The 20,350-nt window shown below is 44.3% G+C and overlaps 1 protein-coding gene across 1 annotated transcript in view; it reads right to left on the reverse strand.

The window, feature by feature from the left end:
- The window catches only part of TMEM67 (transmembrane protein 67), a 72,519-nt gene that overhangs the window by 42,759 nt on the left and 9,410 nt on the right, over positions 1 to 20,350 (reverse strand). The window contains exons 4-19 of the mRNA XM_040434308.1: positions 18,362 to 18,461; positions 17,736 to 17,805; positions 16,803 to 16,877; positions 16,654 to 16,716; positions 15,040 to 15,194; positions 14,853 to 14,961; positions 12,936 to 13,028; positions 12,159 to 12,224; positions 10,334 to 10,490; positions 10,107 to 10,230; positions 9,422 to 9,527; positions 8,375 to 8,431; positions 8,199 to 8,297; positions 5,540 to 5,638; positions 4,119 to 4,205; positions 1,919 to 2,015 (exon numbers count right to left, since the gene is read on the reverse strand). Of these exons, the coding sequence (XP_040290242.1) occupies positions 1,919 to 2,015; positions 4,119 to 4,205; positions 5,540 to 5,638; positions 8,199 to 8,297; positions 8,375 to 8,431; positions 9,422 to 9,527; positions 10,107 to 10,230; positions 10,334 to 10,490; positions 12,159 to 12,224; positions 12,936 to 13,028; positions 14,853 to 14,961; positions 15,040 to 15,194; positions 16,654 to 16,716; positions 16,803 to 16,877; positions 17,736 to 17,805; positions 18,362 to 18,461 (1,557 nt within the window). The remainder of the gene's footprint in view (positions 1 to 1,918; positions 2,016 to 4,118; positions 4,206 to 5,539; positions 5,639 to 8,198; positions 8,298 to 8,374; positions 8,432 to 9,421; positions 9,528 to 10,106; positions 10,231 to 10,333; positions 10,491 to 12,158; positions 12,225 to 12,935; positions 13,029 to 14,852; positions 14,962 to 15,039; positions 15,195 to 16,653; positions 16,717 to 16,802; positions 16,878 to 17,735; positions 17,806 to 18,361; positions 18,462 to 20,350) is intronic.

Here is a 20,350-nt window from a genome sequence, read left to right on the forward strand (position 1 = left end):
TTGGGCACCACAGGAAATCCTTATTACGGTACTACTGGGGCACAAAAGGAGGATATTATACCTATTTGGGGCACCACAGGAGGGCCTTAATACTACCGGAACACTACAGGAAAGTATTATACCTATTGGGGGCACCACAGGAGGGCCTTATTACTACTGGTGCACTACAGAAGGATATTATACCTAATGGGGGAACCACAGAAGGGACTTATTAGTACTGGGGCTGTGCAGGAGGGCATTATTCCTATAGAGGCACCACAGGAGGGCCTACTTACTGCTAGGGCAGTACAGGAGGGTATTATACCTATTGGCGGCACCACAGGAGCGCATTATTAGTACTAGGGCACTGCAGGGGGACAATATTCCTATAGAGGGCCTTCTTACTGCTAGGGCAGTACAGGAGGGTATTATACCTATTGGCGGCACCAAAGGAGGGCATTAAACTACTGGAGCACTAAAAGAGAGCACTATAACTACAGGGGCACTATAGGGGGCATTAGACAGTAACCACTGGGGGTCTTATAGGGGACATTATATGTTCTGCCCAGCAGACATGCCTAGACATGTAATCTCATGTACAGGCAGCCATTTTACCATGTGCTTCAGTTTTAATGTAATGTTATAGTACATGCTACGCTATGCTTAATACTTATACATGTTATTTGTATTCTTGTAGTTTTACCGCACACTTGCACAATCTCTCACTCACGCGCATCGCGCAGAGCTGCCCTCCTGCGGAGCCCCCAACATTATAACTACTGGGGACACTATAATGGTGGATAAGTACTACAGGGGGGCCTTATTAATATTATAGAGAGCCTTATTACTGCTGGGTGCACTATGGTGGCCATTATTATTGGGCATAATATAGAGGGCACTATCACTAACAGGGGCACTCTTGGGGAGTAGTATCATTATTGGGGGCATTGTAGGGGTCAGTATTACTAAGAAGGGCACTGGGAGGGAATTATTGCTATAAGTAGGACTTTTATATTACTAATCTGTATAGCAGTATAATTTCTGTGGTATAGTATTTAGGGGCATTGGGGAGCACAGTATTCTGGGCAGCACCAGGATAATACTGTTGGGGTAGCAGGGAGGGGAGGATGATGATATTAGAAAAGTGAGGAACCTAAGATGACTGTTTGGTCAACTCTGCAGAGACTAGATGCGGTTGAAAGAAGTTGTCTGGCCTGAATGGAGAAGATGGGGAAAGAAATGTCTATATCAAAAGAGACATCACCTGGGAGGTACTGGATGTGAGAGGTATATAGTGCTGTATGTTTGTTAGTGTCCATGCAGCAAGTAAAATATGTCTAGTCCTAGGGCGAGCTTGTGTGTGTGTGTGTGTTTAGGGCAGATACTTTGAGAATATGGCACATATGTATTGGGGCTTGGGCCCCGGATCTTTTGAGACCCTAGCAACGCACCTGGTCAGCGTTATCCAATACATTCCAGACCTCTAAGGGTTACATAGCATCCTAAATCAATATAATCCTATGCAACCCCGTCAGTGCTGGGAGGTCAGGACGGGAGCTGCTGCATTCTCACGCTGTGAGTCCAATGCGTGGAACTCGCTCGTCTGAAAGGAGCCTATAGGTGCTGCCGATTACTCAATATACAAGCGAAAAGCTCGTTCATCGGGTACTATGATAGTTTGTGCAGTCACCAAAATCATTGTTTGCCGGCAGCAGATCATGCCATGTAAACACACTCTGCTGCCGGCAGACAATGATTCTGTATGGGGACGAGCGATGGCATTAGCGATCACTCCTCCTCATAATGTGGAAGAAATCGCTGCATGTAATTCTTTCCCGACAATTGCCTGTTAAATTGTTCAGTGTAAAAGGGCCTTAAGAAACAAAGAACACAGGATTGGGATCTCTTTCCTAATATCTGATAAGGCTACGGTGCTCACCTTCAGATTTTAATGGTTTGTTTTTTGGTCTCTCCCAGTCAATGAAGAAAATCTGGATGGAAAGCTGTGAGAAGAGGGTGTGCAGGAACTGTAGTGCCTGGAATTTAATTCACATGAACATAATGAGATGCAGAATACAATGCAGCAGAATGCCAGTATCCATCCGGCTCAATCACTGTGTACAATATATGCTTCTGACACTGAGAAAATTATCTAGGCCTCATCCTTCTCATTTTCTCTGCAATACCTCATCAGATGCTCTATCTAAAATGGACACCACTTAGGCTACTTTCACACTAGCGTTCGGAGCGGGTCCGTCTGATGTTTCATCAGACGGATCCGCTCATATAATGCAGACGTTTGCATCCGTTCAGAACGGATCCGTCTGCATTATAACTTAGAAAAATTTCTAAGTGTGAAAGTAGCCTGAGCGGATCCGTCCAGACTTTACATTGAAAGTCAATGGGAACGGATCCGTTTGAAGATTGAGCCATATAGTGTCATCTTCAAACGGATCCGTCCCCATTGACTTACATTGTAAGTCTGGACGGATCCGCTTGCCTCCGCACGGCCAGGCGGACACCTGAACAGCAGCGGAGCGGAGGCTGAACCCTGGCAGACTGATGCATTCTCAGTGGATCCGCCTCCACTGAGAATGCATTAGGGCTGGACGGCTGCGTTCGGGGCCGCTTGTGAGCCCCTTCAAAGGAGCTCACGAGCGGACACCTGAACGCAGGTGTGAAAGTAGCCTTACTTGTGTCGTTTTTCATTTCTAATTTTAAAAAAACATCTGTGTCAACAGAAAATCACCTATTGTAAAATGCATGATAAACACATTTTTTTGCATTTTTGGCAACTTTTTTTTTATACTTCCCTCACTGATGGAGGCACAAATTAGTGACAGACAAGCTGATTTTAGCAGTCTTCTACTCATGAGCTAAAATTAAGTGGTTGCTGAGAACCTGCATTACAATCATCAATGCCCGGGCCCAGAAAAGAGTCATGGCTGTCCTCAAGTGTCTCCCCTAAATTCTTGAGGGAACGCGTTCTGCACATGCATAGTAAAGGGATGGACACCGCCAGGCAGATGGGCAATCTCCATCCCTTTACTGCGCATGTGCCAAACGCGCTTCTGCGAGACTTCGAGCCAGACGTGGATGTTTTCACTGACTGGCCTGTTTGTCACATTGGTAGGGGAGTGGCATGACAGGGAGCGAAGCCTTTGGGTGCAATGTCACTACCCTTACACTTGCATATTATAAAAAGCCCTTTTTCTACCGATTGCTACCACATATAGTGATACCAGAGATATCATCAGACTCTGCAGACAAGCACCAAGCTACAGCGGCCCGTCATGACAGTTGCCCTCTAATTAACTGCAATATATATAGTTCTAAAAATGTAATAGTTTATACTTAATGTTTACTTAATGTTTACATCTCTAAACCAAGAAAAAAACTGACGTTTACTATTGCCTGAAAAAAATAAGTGGGGAGAAAATACAATATCTCCCATGATTCCTCTAACGCAGTGATGGTGAACCTCTTAGAGACCGAGTGCCCAAACTGCAACCCAAAACCCACTTATTTATCGCAAAGTGCCAACACGGCGATTTAACCTGAACACCAATATCATATATCTTCCATGTACTTTATCATTTAGCTATAATAACCTGCCTACATTCAATGTGCTGCCTGTGCTGTTCGAAGCATGTCCTGCACTGATGAATGGCAGGAAAAGTCTAAGGCATATTGGTACACCATAGACTTTCTCCAGGGTGCGGGTGCCCACAGAGAGGGCTCTGAGTGCCGCCTCTGGCACCCATGCCATAGGTTCGCCATCACTGCACTAACGCGTACACGGTTCTCTTTGAGATGTTGCTGCATATTCATGCCCCAAACCGCAAGATACCAAAAGATGGCAAAAAGCCATTAAGGAGTAAAACAAGGATCTGAGACACAGAATATGATGATATCAATACATGGTGTTAACCCTGCACTTACTGTAATCATGGGAGTCACATACAGAAAGTGTATGTGGGACACAGGGACCATTCTGATATCCAGATTCCAAGCCTCACTTCAAAAATGTCAGATGGAATCTGATTTACGACACAGCGTTGTACACATGAAGAATTTACTGCATCTGCAAGTACTGTACAATGTCCTCCGCTGAATGCTGAATAGAGTACATTACATACCTTCAGAGCAAAAGCGCACGATACATAAGTTATGAAGTCTTTTTCATCATTAGGTAGAGGTAACAAGACAGAGACGTGCTGCTGGCCCTGTAAATGCACACAGACATGATCCAACTCAGGCTTTAGTAGCAAACATAGGGATAATGAGACTACCACTTCCATAATGCAGAAAGTAGATGGTCCGTCTCGCTTACATCACTACTCATGTGTGGGAAGGTAATGCATTTCTCAAAATTATGCAGAAAGTGGAAAACCCTTTTGAATTTTTTTTCAATAATTTGTGCTCCAGCATTTCTTCCATGGTTGTGGACCATATGGACTAGCCACTGCTCCTGGTGCGTGTTAATGAGTCTTGGGCAGCTCATCGGTTGTCCTTCCTTGCATTACTTTTGATGGTACTGGGTACTACACACGGTGAAGAATACCCCACAACACTTGGGGTTGTCGAGCCATCAGAATTTGGTCCTTGTCAAAGTCACTAAGATCCTCAACATATGCCCATTTTTCATGCTTACAACACATCTACTTCAAGAACTGGCTGTTCTCTTACTGCCTAATATGCCTCATCCCTTGAGAGAAGCCATTGTCATGAGATAAGCATTGTTATTCACTTCACCTCTCAGTGGTTTTAAAGTTATGGGAGAAAGCTGTATGTATATATGAATAAAATTAAGAGTCTATTAAATACAATAAAAGGTAGAAATCACCCAGATGTTTAAACAATACATGTTAGTAATGAATATGTTATTATATTGTATTTGCTTTTTTTATACTATAAGGATATCCTTTACTCCAGGGCATGCAGCACAGACCCGGCCATCACCAAGCATACACGTAATGTATCCTTGTGGTCTGCCCAGGATTCAACTACATGTGTCTATAGGTGGTTTAATTGCCAGACCACTGCATTTACATAACGCGATTTGCAAATCTTAGGGGAAGCTCACATGGTGGACAGCCGTGCCTAAATTCTGCCGAAAACTTGCCCGCAGTTGCGTCCTTTCTGCCCCCCATACATCTCAATGGGAGGCGGTGCTGAGGATCACGGATTGGTGGCTTATAGCTGCGCCCGCTCCGAGAAGGGACATGTCGTGGTGCGGCCGCAGCTTTAAGTGAAATTAATTGGACGCAGCTGCTGGTGGGTTTTTGGCGAAATTTCAGATGTAAAATTATGCTGTGAAACCCGCGGTGTGAAAAGGCACTCACCATTAGAGTACCTGAAGATCGGCGATCACGATTTCACCTACAAGCAGTTACAGGTTGAGACGATGATTTGTTACATTATGTGTGTGATGGCCCTTATATAACAGCTAAGCAAACCTTCTGTCTAGAGCTGCTGGTAGATGTAGGAATATTCCATATTTTACTAGGGACTGACAATATGAAAACTGTTACCCATCACCAAAATAAAAAACACTTACTTTGAATAACAGCAGCCAGTATAATCCAGTGCCTACAGTCACCACGAAAAACACATTGGCCAAAACTCCAGCATATAATATCAGAAACTGAGTAACAGTCTAAAATTAAAAGAATGTCATGTTTAAAGTGGAAATTAATGTGAACAGTTATAAAATGGATTGATAGCGTCATGTATTGCTATGGATAGCGAAAGTCATAGTATAAAACAAAAGTCATAGTCTACCTATTAATACCGGATCCGTTTTTCCGGATAACACCGGAGAGACGGATCCGGTATTTCAATGCATTTGTCAGACGGATCCGCATTGAAGATGGTGAATAGAGGATAAGTATTGTTTGTGGCGAAACCCCTTTAAGAGCTCTACGTACATTGGGGCAGATATAATGATCACAGGTCGGCACTGCTGGCAGCGGGCAGATATATGAAGTATGTTAGACATTATAAAGTTAAGATGGGTCAAATCACAGTGGCTCCTAAACTGGATGATACATTTGGTGCATCTTTAGCACTTTTGTCTAATTTTACTCCAGCTTGCTATGCTCCCCTTTACCTTACTTAGCTACAAAATTTTGAGCACAATTAGTCACATTTTAAGCACTGGGTGAAACCAGACCCCTTTCCTGCCAGGTCACATCACAAAAAGAGAGATATGATAACATCAAAGAGAGAGACTCCAGCTTCCATAAAATTGTGGATTATTATGGCCAAATACAAAAGATGTCATGAGTAATGGTCTGATGTGGTGACCAGAAACGCGTAGATCAAGGCCGGGTTGGCCATAAACCTTAAAGGAAAATTTCCCGGTGGGCCGATGCCCAGGGGGCTGCCCAGGGCCTCCACTCTGCCGCTTGCCGGTACATAATGAGCTTTAAATGGTAAGTAATGCTGTGAAAATCACGTACTCATGTACCCAGCCAGAGATGCCCTCCTGCATTCAAATGCTATGTCCCGCATCTCACCTCCTAAGCCCCTTGCTCCATATCTTAATCAGAGACAACTGGAGGAAGAGGACAGAAAATGGCATCTATTGAAGGCCACCTCTGAAGGACAGCAATATATTGTGCTGCATTGTGGTATATGGTTATGATGGGACGATATTTTGCGCTATGATATTGCTGAACCCGCCTACTTTCTTGCCCCTTTACAACATAGGGCCACTTTTGTTTTTTCCAGGGCCACTTTAAGTTCCCAGTCCGCTCCCAGCGTAGATGCTGCTTGTCTTCTGCATTTGGCTTTTACATCCTTGGCAAAGTAAAGTACAATTTTATGGAAGCTGAAGACTTAATCCAGGTCATTCCATGCTTCTAAGTGTCTTCATTTGAGCTGGACTGGTGACATTTATCAAATGTTTTATGAAACGTCAGGAATAATGGCGCACACCGTATTTGCACCATAATGTGCAACTCTTCACTTCTCCCATTACTTTTCAAAGATTGGGCTTATCATTTACACCAGAAACTAGCATAAATGATAGCTCAAATTTATATCAGCTTATAGCTGGGGTAGATTTGAATTTCTGCCAGGTGGACTGCCTGGAAATGTGCCAAATTTGTGCCACCAGACTTTATACTAAGACGTTTGTAATGCCCGTCTTAGTACTGTATATCTGCTCCATTGTAGCTAAAACACATAATAAATGTGGTACAAAGCATATATGCACAATTCTTTGGCACAAATGCCAGAATTCTGGTGCATTTAGCTTAGACCTCGTGCACACGGCCGTTTTTTCAGTCCGCATCCGAGCCGCAGTTTTGGTGGCTCAGATGCGGACCCATTCACTTCAATGGGGCCGCAAAAGATGTGGACAGCACTTCGTGTGCTGTCCGCATCAGTTGCTCCGTTCCGTGGTCCGCAAAAAAAATATAACCTGTCCTATTCTTGTCCGCGCTTTGCGGACAAGACTAGGCAGTTATATTAAAGGCTGTCCGGGCCGTTCCGCAAAAACACACAACGGTCGTGTGCATGGGGCCTTAGTAAAACACATGTAAAGGGCATGAAAAGCAATTACTCTGAAAAGCACAGTTAGTTATGCTAGAAAGAAATGCTCCTTAAAGCTTAAAGGGGCTGTGTTATAGAATTTTTTAGACGGGTGTATAAAAAGTGCCTGCAGTGTTCACCCACATTTACTTTAAGGGTTATTGTCATCTCAGATGATGGGGGCATATCACATTCATTTTCTATGGGGCCGCTGAAAAATAGGCGAGCGCTGGCTTGGCTTTTTCCGTCATGCCCATAGAAGTGAATGGGAGCAGTAGCTGGTAATGCGCGGTGTGCTCCCATTCACTTCTATGGGGAGAGAGCTTGGTGGTGGCTGGACCGGAGTCCTCCAGCCACCACTTTGCGGGGCTCCGTCCTCGATATAAATGCAGGTCCCAGAGATGTGCCCCGATTCTCTGAGACAACCCCTTTAATGTTGAGACCCGAACCAAAAATGAAGTGAAGTGGGGACCCAGTAAGAATTGTAAAGGCAGCAAGAAGGCTCTGGGAGGTAAGTAATGCTTAATTTATCTTTTTTACACCATTTTGCTCCATATTTAAAACATGTTATCCTGCTGGACAAGTCGAGTGCCTAAACTTTTGCTACTCTATGCAGCAACTAAAAGTCTCGTGAGATTATATATTATGAAACCAAACGTACAATTCTGCATCTAGATTACCTGCAAGTCAATCACTTGACTACCGATTCTTCTTTTCCAGGCTGCAGTTTTTAGAAGGGACCACAGGACGGCTAAACCACCCAGCACTCCCAAAGCTACCTGTGAAATTAGGGACAATTACAATATGTCTCAAATGGATGAAAGATGCCAGAGCATGCGGCTAACTGATCGCTTACATCTGTCTGGATGAGAAAGTCTGACTGATTCATCTCGTACTGTACTGAGAAGGAAACCTGAAACATGAAAAGAGTCATGTAAATTATGATTTAAATCAGTGTCCTCTAATCTAGGACCTTCAGTGGAGAAAATCACAACCCACATGATGTCAGGGCATGCTGGAAACTGTTCCTTCACAACAGCAGGAAACCCCAAAATTGGATATCACCGAAAGTATCCCATCTATGCATCATTCCTGTTTTAGGCTAGTTTCACATTAGCAATTAAATGTTCCGGCAGGAGAATAGCCCATCGGAGTTCATCGCATCCGACATAGCCAGAAACTGACTGTAATAAGACCTGGCTGGGATACAGCTTGTTTCTGGCTGCAAGCAGTGTTTTTTGTACGGCTGAATCCCGGCAAGAATGCCAGAAACAGGCCGGATCCCATTATAGTGAATGGGCTCCGGTGGGGAAAGGTAGTGTCCGGCTATGCTGGATATAAAGAACTCCGGCAGGCTGTTCCTCTATTGGAACAGCCTGCCGGCACAGTTTGGAGCTAGTGTGAAACTAGCCTTAACCTGCACGAGGCTCTGTCAATCATGGCTTCCACTTATTAGGGGATCCATAAAAATATAACAGCTTGGCTCCATAATAGGTCATAATCAGAGTTGAGCGAACCTGCCTTTTGTCAGGTTCGAGTTCGGGGTTTAAGTGAATTACGAAACGGCTTCCGTTCTCACGAAATCCATAACATAATTAAATTCCGGCATGCCAAAGGGAATGCCTTTAGAGGCGTTCCCCATTTTGCATGCCGTCATAATACAAGTGCATGGCCAGCAGAACGAAACCTTCGGGGGTTGGCCATACACTTGTATTATGCAGCATACTGGCATTGAATTACGTGATGGACTCCGTGAGAACGGAATCCATTACGTAATTCACTTAAACCCTGAACCCGAACTCTTCTTACAATATTCCCCAATGGGAACCATAGGGATTTGACATGGTATTTCATGACCCCAGGCCAATTTACCAGGCAGCATTACTCTGAATGAGGACTATACCTGTACAATCTGGTTGTCTGGGTTTTGTACTTGTACATCTGTGTATTCAACGATCATCAGCGGAGGGTAGATTGTTCCTTTATGTGTTCCGGGTACAAGGCTGATACTAAGATTGATATATTTCGTTTTAAAAATAACACATATAAAGTCACGATTAATAGACAGTTTGAAACTGTGTCTTGACTTCATTCATACGTGTATGTGTTTCAGTCCATTATACTGTTTCTAAAGGGGTTGTCCCATAAAGACAACTTATCCCCTACCCACAAGATAGGGAATGTGTCCGAGTGCTGGGCTCCTGACAATCATGAGAGTGGGGCTTGTGCTCTCCATTTGAATGAAGCTTGCAATCGGATATCTCCGGAAGCCCCATAGAGGTGAATGGATTCAATCAGTGGAGGACAGGGGCCCCGTTCTTGTGATCGGCAGGGGCCCCAGCAGTTGGAGGGCTCACACATAACAGCTGTCAGCTTGAATACACATTTGATATACAGCTATTTACCCCAACCTCACCATAAACATGCACATAAAAATGGGGAGAGGGGAAAAGCTGCGGCATAACACATGGCAGCAGTTTATCCCCACAGTAACTAAGGATCAGACATGTTGAAATCCAACATGTTCAATCCAGCTGTCATCACGGATCCATACACATTGTATCAACAGACAATTCCACTGACATTACCTGAAGGTTATTTTGCTGGCAATTCGGATTACACGTGGTAAGCTGGTTAGTGTGTTCTCTCGCCCACTTAGTGAGTCAACCAAGAATATGCGACGTGTCAGGATCCAGTTGTTAATATTCTTTCCTTGGAGAACAAAGACAGCAGAGATGGACTCATAGTGCTAGATGGAACCTGCTCTAAAAACAAACAGGGCATGCATCATAGTAGAGAGGTTTTGATCACTTACCTCTATTGATAAATTGGTCATTGTGCTGCAGGTTTAGGTTTAAGACGGGCACAGGCCAGATGTTCTGCTGTCCATCACTCCCCCCATAGGTTACATACACATCAAAGAACGTGGGTTCAGGATGATTGTGCAGAAGCTTGGAGATGGACATTTCACACTGTGGATAAAAGGCAGTGAATGTGTTTATGTTAAAGCGGTTATCCAAGGTGTAAAACATTCCCCCCCCCCATGCCCGGGCCCCTCATATAGATAGTACTTACCCTGGCACCGTGTCGCTCCTGACCCCCACACGGCTGCAACTGCATCTCCCCGTTGCGCAGATCAAAACTCAAAACATCCGGTGTCGAGGGGGGTTGTTATGGGCAGCCAATAGCAGGCCTCCCAAACATTGCGGGTGATGCTAGGGAGGCTTGTCCCAGTCGCTATTGGCTGCCCTAATGGCTCAGTTTCGTCAAGCGGACAGCAAAACGCTGCAAGCAGCGTTTTGGTGTCCGCCTCCAGAGCGGAATGGTGACTGAACGGAGGCAAACTGATGCATTCTGAGCGGATCCTTTTCCATTCAGAATGCATTAGGCAAAACTGATCCGTTTTGGACCGCTTGTGAGAGCCCTGAACGGATCTCACAAACGGAAGGCCAATATGCCAGTGTGAAAGTAGCCTTAGTACCATCTATATGGGGGGGGGGGGGATGTTTTACACCTTGGATAACCCATTTAATATAGTAATATGTGCAAATTGAGCTGTAGAGTGGATGGGATTTTACAAAACCTTATCCACAAATAGTTGAAAAAATCCATAAGGAATTAGAGAGAAAACTGACTTGCGGAGTCATTATTATATTATTTATATCTAATATGAACGTGTTACACTTGCACTAAGAGTGGCCACAGGCTTACGGATTGGTTGTCAGGATTTAATGAGATCTAATATTTGCCTCTTGCAACTATACTGATATATTATAGTGCATAATATATATACTGATCAACCATAACATTGCAACCTGCCTGTAGGTCCCCCCATTAAAACAGCTCTGACCCATTGAGGCATGGCTCCACAAGACTTCTGAAGATGTCTTGTGGTAACCAGTACCAAGACATCACCATCAGATGTCCTATGAGTTGTGAGGTACATCCTCCATGGATCAGACTTGGTTTTCCAGAATATCCCATAGATGCTCAATCAAACTGAGATCTGGGGAATTTGCAGACCAAGTCAGCAAAAACCGCATATGGAAGCAGAACTGAAGTAGTGAGAGTCAGCAGACTAAACCTTAATGGGGTTGCCCACTTCTTTACTATTGGTGGGCTGTCCTAAAATAAGGCCATCAATATCTTATCAGCAGGAGTCTAACACCCTGTACCCCCAGTGATCAGCTGGCAGAGAGTAGCTCTGGTGCCAGCAGCTTCATCGATTGTGTAGTGGACGGAGCTGGTTACTACAGTGCTGCTCCCACTGAAGTGAATGACAGCAGCACTGCAGTTACAAGCTCCGTCCACTACACCAGTGACCAGCAACCTTCGAAACTACAACTCCCAGCATGCTCCTTTCACTTCTGTGGGAGTTCAGAGAACAGCCAAGCAAGTGTGCATGATGGCAGATGTAGTTTCACAACACCTGGAGTGCCGGAGATTGCTGATCCCTGCACTACACAATGGATGACGCTGTGTAGGTCCGGAGCTGTCTTCCATCACCGGAGCCCCTCTGTAACAGCTGCATCATGAACAATGCCCCATGAATCTGGATAAGAGCATCCTTCTGCGGACAGAATTCGTGACCTATTAGAACTCTCATAAGAACCATAATGCTCGAGTTATTCAATTCTTACATTTTGTTCATAAGTTGTTCCAAAAATAAATGCAGCATCCAAACGTTTGTCAATGTCAGGACAAAGCTGCAAAGAAAGAAAATGGAATAAAAATATAAACATACCAGAAAATGATTTTTATTATACTATTTTTAAAAGTATTTTGGTAAAGACACAAGAGGCTTTGTAGTATTTCTCCACTGATTAATGATAACAGCACTTGCCAACAGATTTAATCTTTGCACAAATTTATTCAATAAAAGAAATGTTGATATTACACATAAAACATCAATTTCTGCAAAATATGATCCGTTACTGCTCAATGTCCTAGATTACAATAAACCTACAAATTAGTAAAAAAAAAAAAAAAAAAAAAAAATCAGCAGTACACCCAGTCTAGCAGAAATCAGGCATGGTACATTTGGGACAATTTTAGCATGAAATTGGCCAAGGCTCTGTTCACACCTCCATCATTTGATTTTTTTTTTTCTGTGCAAAAAAAACAAAAATAATGGAGTGCACACTCTGTCAAATCACAAACACCTGATGGATACACTGACTAATTATGGGGTTTGTCAGGGTTCTGTCATGCTGCGCTATATTTTCAACGGTTGGATGAGAATGATTGGCGCCTTCCCAGAGGATGTATGCACTGAATTCGGAGGTGAGAGTCAGCAATCAACATAACTGGCACTCCCTAAAGTTGATGTTTTTTTTTGTATTTTTGTGGGCTTTAACTCAATTTAAAACAGGGGGCCTCTTCCAGTGATGGGTTCCCTTTAAAGATCATTTGCTTACTTGTAACAGCCCTTCATTCAATGACCTCCATCCCATGAACTTTCCACGAACATCATATACAGCTGCTAAAAATTTCATTCTTGTGTTCCGTCCCTGAAAGACAACAAAAAGTGAAACTAATTATGAAGTTCCTTACTTCAGGACAGCTAATAAACAGAGCACAGCCTGAAAAAAACAGAGACACAAAACCAAAAGACCATCTTTTTTTAAAAAAATTTTATTGGATCGTTTTTATTATGGTGATTTTGTAAATAATATTGTCTAATCAAAAAGATCTGTATCTAGCTGTAAGGCAACTGGCTGTAACAAGTGTCCTCCCCACTGTTCTAAGCCCTGCCCGCTAAGAAAAGACTTTGCTCTACCAGGTTAGAGTTGAATGGTAATAAGTACCACATTTTTTTGACTGTAAGATGCACTTTTTCCCCAAAAAAGTGAGGATAAAATGGCAGTGGGTCTTTGAAAGCGGTCATTAGCATGTGGGAGGTGCAGGGAGCGGTGAGGGAAGCATGGCGCTGACTCTACTTACCCTCCCTGGTCTTCTTCCAGGCCCTGCTCTGCACTATGCCCTGACTGCGCACAGCGTCAGGACGTAGTGCACATAGGCGCACACTATGACCTGATGCTATGCGACGTCAGCTCACAGTGTAGTGCCGGCCGGAAGAAGACTAGGGAGGGTGAGTGGATCTGCAGAGTGGCATCACTGTCCAAAGCAGGAGAGGTAAGTTCATTTATTTATCTGATCTGAGGTCTGATGGGGGTCTTAGCTGAAGCTGATGGGGTCTGAGCTGAGGCTGATGGGGGTCTTAGCTGAAGCTGATGGGGTCTGAGCTGAGGCTGATGGAGCTTAGGGGTCTGATGAAGAATGGGGATCTGATCTGAGGTCTAATGAAAAAAAATGTTTTATTATTTTCCTCCTGTCTTATAGTCTGGTGCATCTGGTGCATCTTATAGTCCAAAAAATACAATATTCATTTCCTTTAAATACAAACTTATTTGTATAAATTTCATCAAACATTGTGATAAATGTGACATAGTTTCCATCGGCCTGGTGTAATTTTATCCTGTATAAAGTTTCTACACCATTAGAGGGTCTTTATGGGACTTTAAAGGGGTTTTCCGAGATTTTTATACACCCGGGACCCCCGCCGATCAACTGATTAGCTGCTGCGAGCAGGGCTGCCTTCTCTCAGCTTTTCCTAAGCCAGTGACGACAGGTTCATGTGTCACGTGGCCTAGGAGCAGCTCAGCCCCCATTCAAGTGAATGGGCTGAGTGCAATACCAAGCACAGCCACAATACAATGTACGGCGCTGTGCTTGGTGAGCTTCGAGAAGGCAGTGGCGCTCACACAAGCGTCGGTAACTTCTCTGAACAGCTGAACGGCGGGGGGTCTCGAGTGTTAGACCTCCACGATCAGGTACTGAGGACCTATCCTGAGGATAGTTCATCAATGTAAAAATCTTGTAAAACCCTTTTAATTATTGGTTGTCTACTCTTTAAATAGACGATCAATATTAGATGAGTAGAGGTCCGACTCTCAGCATCCCCACCAACCAGCTGTTTGAAGGGTTCACAGCGCTCAGGAAGCGCCACGTCTTCTTCATTCTTTACCAGGGACACCTGTGTGCTTTTAACAGTGGCTGTGGCTGGTATTACAATCCACTACAGTTTTAGTGACTGGAACTGAGCTGTAATACGAGACACAGACAAAATGAAAAGTACAGCTCTGTATCTAGTAAGTGATATAGGGGATGTGGTGCTCAAAGCAACATAGCCTCTTCAAGCAGATGATTGCCAGTGGTGGTGAAAATCAGACCCCCAAAAATCTAATCCTGGTGGACTATGCCAAGTCATGGATAACCCGGAATCTGCCCTTCTGTCTCCTCTAGATTTCAAGCCCACTTTGATCTTCACTCACCTGGTCATTTAACTTAAAGCTGAAGTTTTCCGGAAATGGAGAGGCTGTAAGGACCCTGGCTGCTAAACCTGGCTGGTCATCATAGTACAACCATGGGATATTAGTTCTCCTGTGGAACACATTAAAATCAAATTATATGAACAGTCGCAACATTTCATAATTTATGAAGTATTCGGTTTTTTCGTACCAGAAAGGAATGAAATGCACTATTCCAAGTGCAGCCGTATTGGTGAATATGTACCGAAATACACCACACGGGTCAGCGCTCTGGGGGCTTACAGAATGCATGTTCATCACACACATGTTCCCTAATGCTTGACATGCTGTCTGGTTGGAGTACAGCTACAAAAAGGAAATAAAAAATTAACTACAACTAAACAAGCCACATAGTAAATTTACTTAAAGCATAGGCTCAGTCCTTCTAGATCAGTGTTTCCCAACCAGTGTGCCTCCAGCTGTTGCAAAACTACAACTCCCAGCATGCCCGCACAGCCAAAGGCTGTCCAGGCATTCTGGGAGTTGTAGTTTTGCAACAGCTGGAGGCACACTGGTTGGGAAACACTGTTCTAGATCACTTATTAATAGGCATAACGTTTTATCAGACACAAATATGTCCATTATTACCGTTTCTGTAAGGCCCCCTGCACACGATCAGGATTGCGTGCGGATTTTCCGCGCGGATTTGCGTGCGGAAAATCCGCACCGTAGGTCATGTCCATTGTATTCTATGAGAATTTGAAATTCTCAATGCACACGATGCGGATTTTTTCCGCGCGGATTTTGACCTGCGGTGCGGATTTTAAAATCCGCGACATGTCAATTAATTTTTTTTTTCCTGACCGGATTTTCTTCATTCACTTAGTGAAATCCGCATGCGGAAAATCCGCACCGAATCCGCACCAAATCCGCACGCAAATCCGTATGCAAATCTGCACCAATTAATGCGGATTGACCGCACAGATTTGCCTGCGAACACCTGCGGATTTCAGTGCGGATTCTCCGCACATGAATCCTGAACGTGTGCATGTACCCTAGACCGTACTCTGCCTTTACATAATCGGAATGCATCTGCAAATAACTACATAATAATATGGAATTTAAATATCTGATAGCGGCGTCCGACTGCTGTGACCCCAGCAATCCTGAGAACAAAGGGTCCCAAGTCCCCTCTCTGAATGCAGCGGCAATTCACTTGTAGGAAATCGCTCCAACTCTATGGGACTGACAAAGACTGCGCTCCATCAGTCCCAGAGAAATGAATGGAGCAGTGGACATTTTTTAATTTATGTTACTCATTTATATAGCGCTTACCTATTACAGACATTATCATTGTTTGCTTTCCCCATGGGGCTCACAATCTAAATTCCTATCAGTATGTCTTTGGAGGGTGGGAGGAAACCCATGTAAACATGGGGAGAACATACAAACTGTATGCAGATGTTCTTCTTGGTCGGATTCAAACTTAGGACCCTAAAGCTGCAAAGCACCAGCGCTAACCACTGAGACACCATGGTGCCTACCAGTACATTGACACTGGGGACTCAGGGTCCCCTCATTCTTGTGACAGGTGAGAAATGCTGCTAGAAGTCAATAAGACATCACGCAATATGCTCCCTCTAGTGGTGCCTGCTGGTAGCCAGAATGTTATCATTTAATCTATGCAGAAGATTTGGCGCTCTGTATTAGAAAAAGTAAAAACAAATAAAAAATTAAAAAACAAGCTTCAACTGCTATAAAAATATATAAAAAAATTAATCAGCATGAATATGAGGGCACACATATGCTGAATCTGAATTCTTACCAGACAAGCGGACGCTGCGGCCTGCAAGTGCGTGGAGAGCCACTCAGATCGTAATACTATTCCCTGAAAACAAACAGATATGAGCTTAGCTTGAGTTTATACTCCTCGCATTACATATGTAGTCAACTCTGCTAAATACAAGTACTTACTAGTTGCCCAAATCGCACAGTTGAAAGAAGTCTAGACAAGAAGGGACCTGTGTCACTGAAGCATATGCCACCAGCCTATAAAAATACAAGCCGAGTCAATTCACTTTGTCAAATACACCAACTAGCAATAACCAACATATACCGTTTGAAGTACTAGACCTACTAAATTTCCAAACTTTAACCCTTTCCCACATTGAAATGTAACTGTACGTTGATTCTGACAATGTGTTCCTGCAAATAGACGTATAGTAATGTCCACATATACCTGTGCCACCTACAGGAGGAAACATCTCGCCGCAATGTGCAAGATTAGAGATAAGGGTCCATTCACACATCCGTAAGTGTTTTGCGGATCCGCAAAACACGGACACCTGCAATGTGCGATCCGCAATTTGCGGATCCGCACATCACAGACGCTATAATAAAAAATTACTTTTCTGGTCCGCAATTGCGGACAAGAATAGGACATGTTCTATTTTTTCCAGGAACAAAATTGCGTATCCCGAAAAAACGGATGCGGATCCCGAAAATGCGGATGCGGATGCAGGAAATGTGGATTTGTATCCGTTCCAGCCCCATTAAAAGTGAATGGGTCCGCAAAACACTTACGGACGTGTGAATGGACCCTTACTCTGATCCCAGCAGTTTAACCCCGAGGCTGCAACATCTAGCTGGTTAGACAGATGGATGGGTCAGCCTCTGTCACCCAATGGCAGCCGGCAAATATGATTTCAGGGTGCTGTTGGGTTGCCATGGCAGGCCTCATATGCTCAGGGCAGCAATACTTTGGTATCATTGATAAATACAACTCATCCCGTAAAAAGCAAGAGCTTGCATGTGCATGGAGGAATCAGGAGAGACAGCTGTCGGCCAACCGCTTGTTCAGCCAAAGGTTATCTTAGGTGTATGGCTGGTTTAGGCTACAGTACTTACAGAAATAATTGGTTGGTAGCAGTTGCAGGAGTTGGTCTTATTGATAAATGTCTGATGACACCTCTCACACCTAGGAGAACATCAAACTATTACACAGAAGTCAATATCACTCCTGAGTACATGGGAACAATGAATACCTTATATAGATACATGAATTACAGACCTGCATGATGACCAATAAAGTGATAAAAGGAAGTGCTAGTGGCCGCCCTACTCTAATTTGTGGTGGCCTAGGGCAGTAGCATGGTTAATGAGTACATCCCTGGTGATCTAGGCTAGTGAAGTGGTTGGTGTTCCTGTCATTTTGTTTCATTCATATAAAAATGCCCAAAATGTTCTGATCAATTATAGAACATATCTGTATAAGTATCAGAATTCTCTTCAAATACCACTTTTCCTTAATAAAACCAGTTTTTTTTCTCCCTACATCCAACCACCACCAGAGGGAGATATATAGAGCTCCTATTGTGGGGAAGGCAAAATAGAGGCTTAGCCTTGTAACACGTTCACTATGCAGACTGCAGCCCGAGGGTTGTATGTGAGCAATGAATGGCAGTGAACGCTACGATTCAGTAACAAACTAAGAAATAGAGCCACATAATAAAATAAATGTCTGAAGAACATACCGAATTCCAGAAGCATCAGGCCATGTAAAGGATGGCTCTGACCCATCACAGTAGATGCATTCCGCTTCATGCAGCAATGTCCCGTTTACATCTCTTTCCACTAAATGAAATGAATGAGCGGGTGAAACTGAAATTCTAAACATACACCGCATAAGCATAAAATGGGGTCCATGGATTGCAACTCCACCTAAGTGCCCTACTGGAGAACAATATAGCAGTGAAGACCATCATTCTCATATCTTTTTTAAAACTTTTTATTTAATAACTATTAGCCCCCTTATGGGGCTAGAACCTGGGATCTTTTCATCCCTTGTCCTGTGCCCCCTAGTAGAGATCTATTAAGGTGTATAGGATCTCACATTGTCCCTGCTGCCCTGTGCTTTGTGTTAGGGATCGACCGATTATCGGTTTTACCGATATTATCGGCCGATATTCAGGATTTTGAACGTTATCGGCATCTATTTTGCCGATATACCGATGACGTATGGGGAACACAGATCGCGCTGCTGACAGCGCTCTCCGTGTTCCCTCAGCAGCACAGGGGAGAAGAAGCAGTGTCTCCTCCCCCTGTGCTGCTGCCACCAATTAGAGGAGTGAGGACAAAAGAAGGGGAGGGGTTATGGCCACTGCTCCACCAATGAAGATAAATCTCTCATTAATTCATATACAGGAGGCGGGAGCTGCAGAATCACATAGCCGGCTCCCGACCTCTATGAGCGGTAGCTGCGATCTGCGGTAGTTAACCCCTTAGGTGCCGCGGATCGCAGCTACCGCTCATAGAGGTCGGGAGCCGGCTATGTGATTCTGCAGCCAGCTCCCGCCTCCTGTATATGAATTAATGAGAGATTTATCTTCATTGGTGGCGCAGTGCGCCCCCCCAAGCCCCCCAGTATTAATCATTGGTGGCGCAGTGCGCCCCCCACCCCCATCCCAGTATTAAAAACGGTGGCGCAGTGCGCCCCCCAGTATTAATGATTGGTGGCAGTGGCCACAGGATCCCCTCTCCCCTGCTCCTGGTGGTGATGGATCGGAGCCCCAGCTGTGTAATCCTGGGGCTCCGATCGGTTACCATGGCAGCCAGGACGCTATTGAAGCCCTGGCTGCCATGTTCAGCTCCATGCTGCTGTGTGCACAAAGCACAGAGCAGCAGGGACAGTGTGAGATCCTATTCACCCTGATAGAGCTCTATCAGGGTGAATAGGACAAGGGTTCTAGTCCCTAAGGGGGCTAAAAGTTAGTAAAAAAAAATAACAAAAACAAAAAAATATATAAATATTAAGTATAAATGAAAAAGAATAAACATATTAATTTTCAGCAGATTTGTGTAGGAATTTTTTTTTCCTCCAAAATTAAAATTCCCAGAATATCGGTATAAATTATCGGCTATCGGCCTGAAAGTTCACAAATTATCGGTATCGGCCCTAAAAAATCAATATTGGTCGATCCCTACTTTGTGTACACGGCAGCAGTGAGATTACCATGGCAGCTATGGATGGCTTTAGTAGCGTCCTGCCTGCCATGGTAACCGATCAGAGCCCTGAGATTTCACTGCTGGGGCTCCGATCAGAAGCTACCACTGCACCACCAATGAAGAGGGGAGGGGACCCTGTGGCCACTGCCACCAATGATTTTAATATTGGGGGGCTTGGGTGCACTGCGCCACCAATGATTATAATTTATAATACTGGGGTATAGGGGGGGCGCACTGCGCCACCAATGAATCTAATTAACCCCATAATACAAATAAAGACTGCGGGTGCCAGCCATGTCACACAGTTGCCACTCTGCCTCAATGACAGGGATCCCATCGAACCGTGCCAATTAACCCCTCAGGTGCCGCGTTTGAGGGGTAAATTGCCTCGGTTCGTGGGATTGCCGCTTCCTGTCATTGAGACTGGGTGCCGGGTATGTGATACGGCCGGCACCCGCAGTCTATTGGTATTGAGGGTAATTCTCATTGGTGGCGCAGCGGCCACAGCCCCTCCGCTC

Source organism: Bufo bufo, chromosome 5 (genome assembly GCF_905171765.1).
Source record: "Bufo bufo chromosome 5, aBufBuf1.1, whole genome shotgun sequence".
Classification (NCBI taxonomy): Eukaryota; Metazoa; Chordata; class Amphibia; order Anura; family Bufonidae; genus Bufo; species Bufo bufo.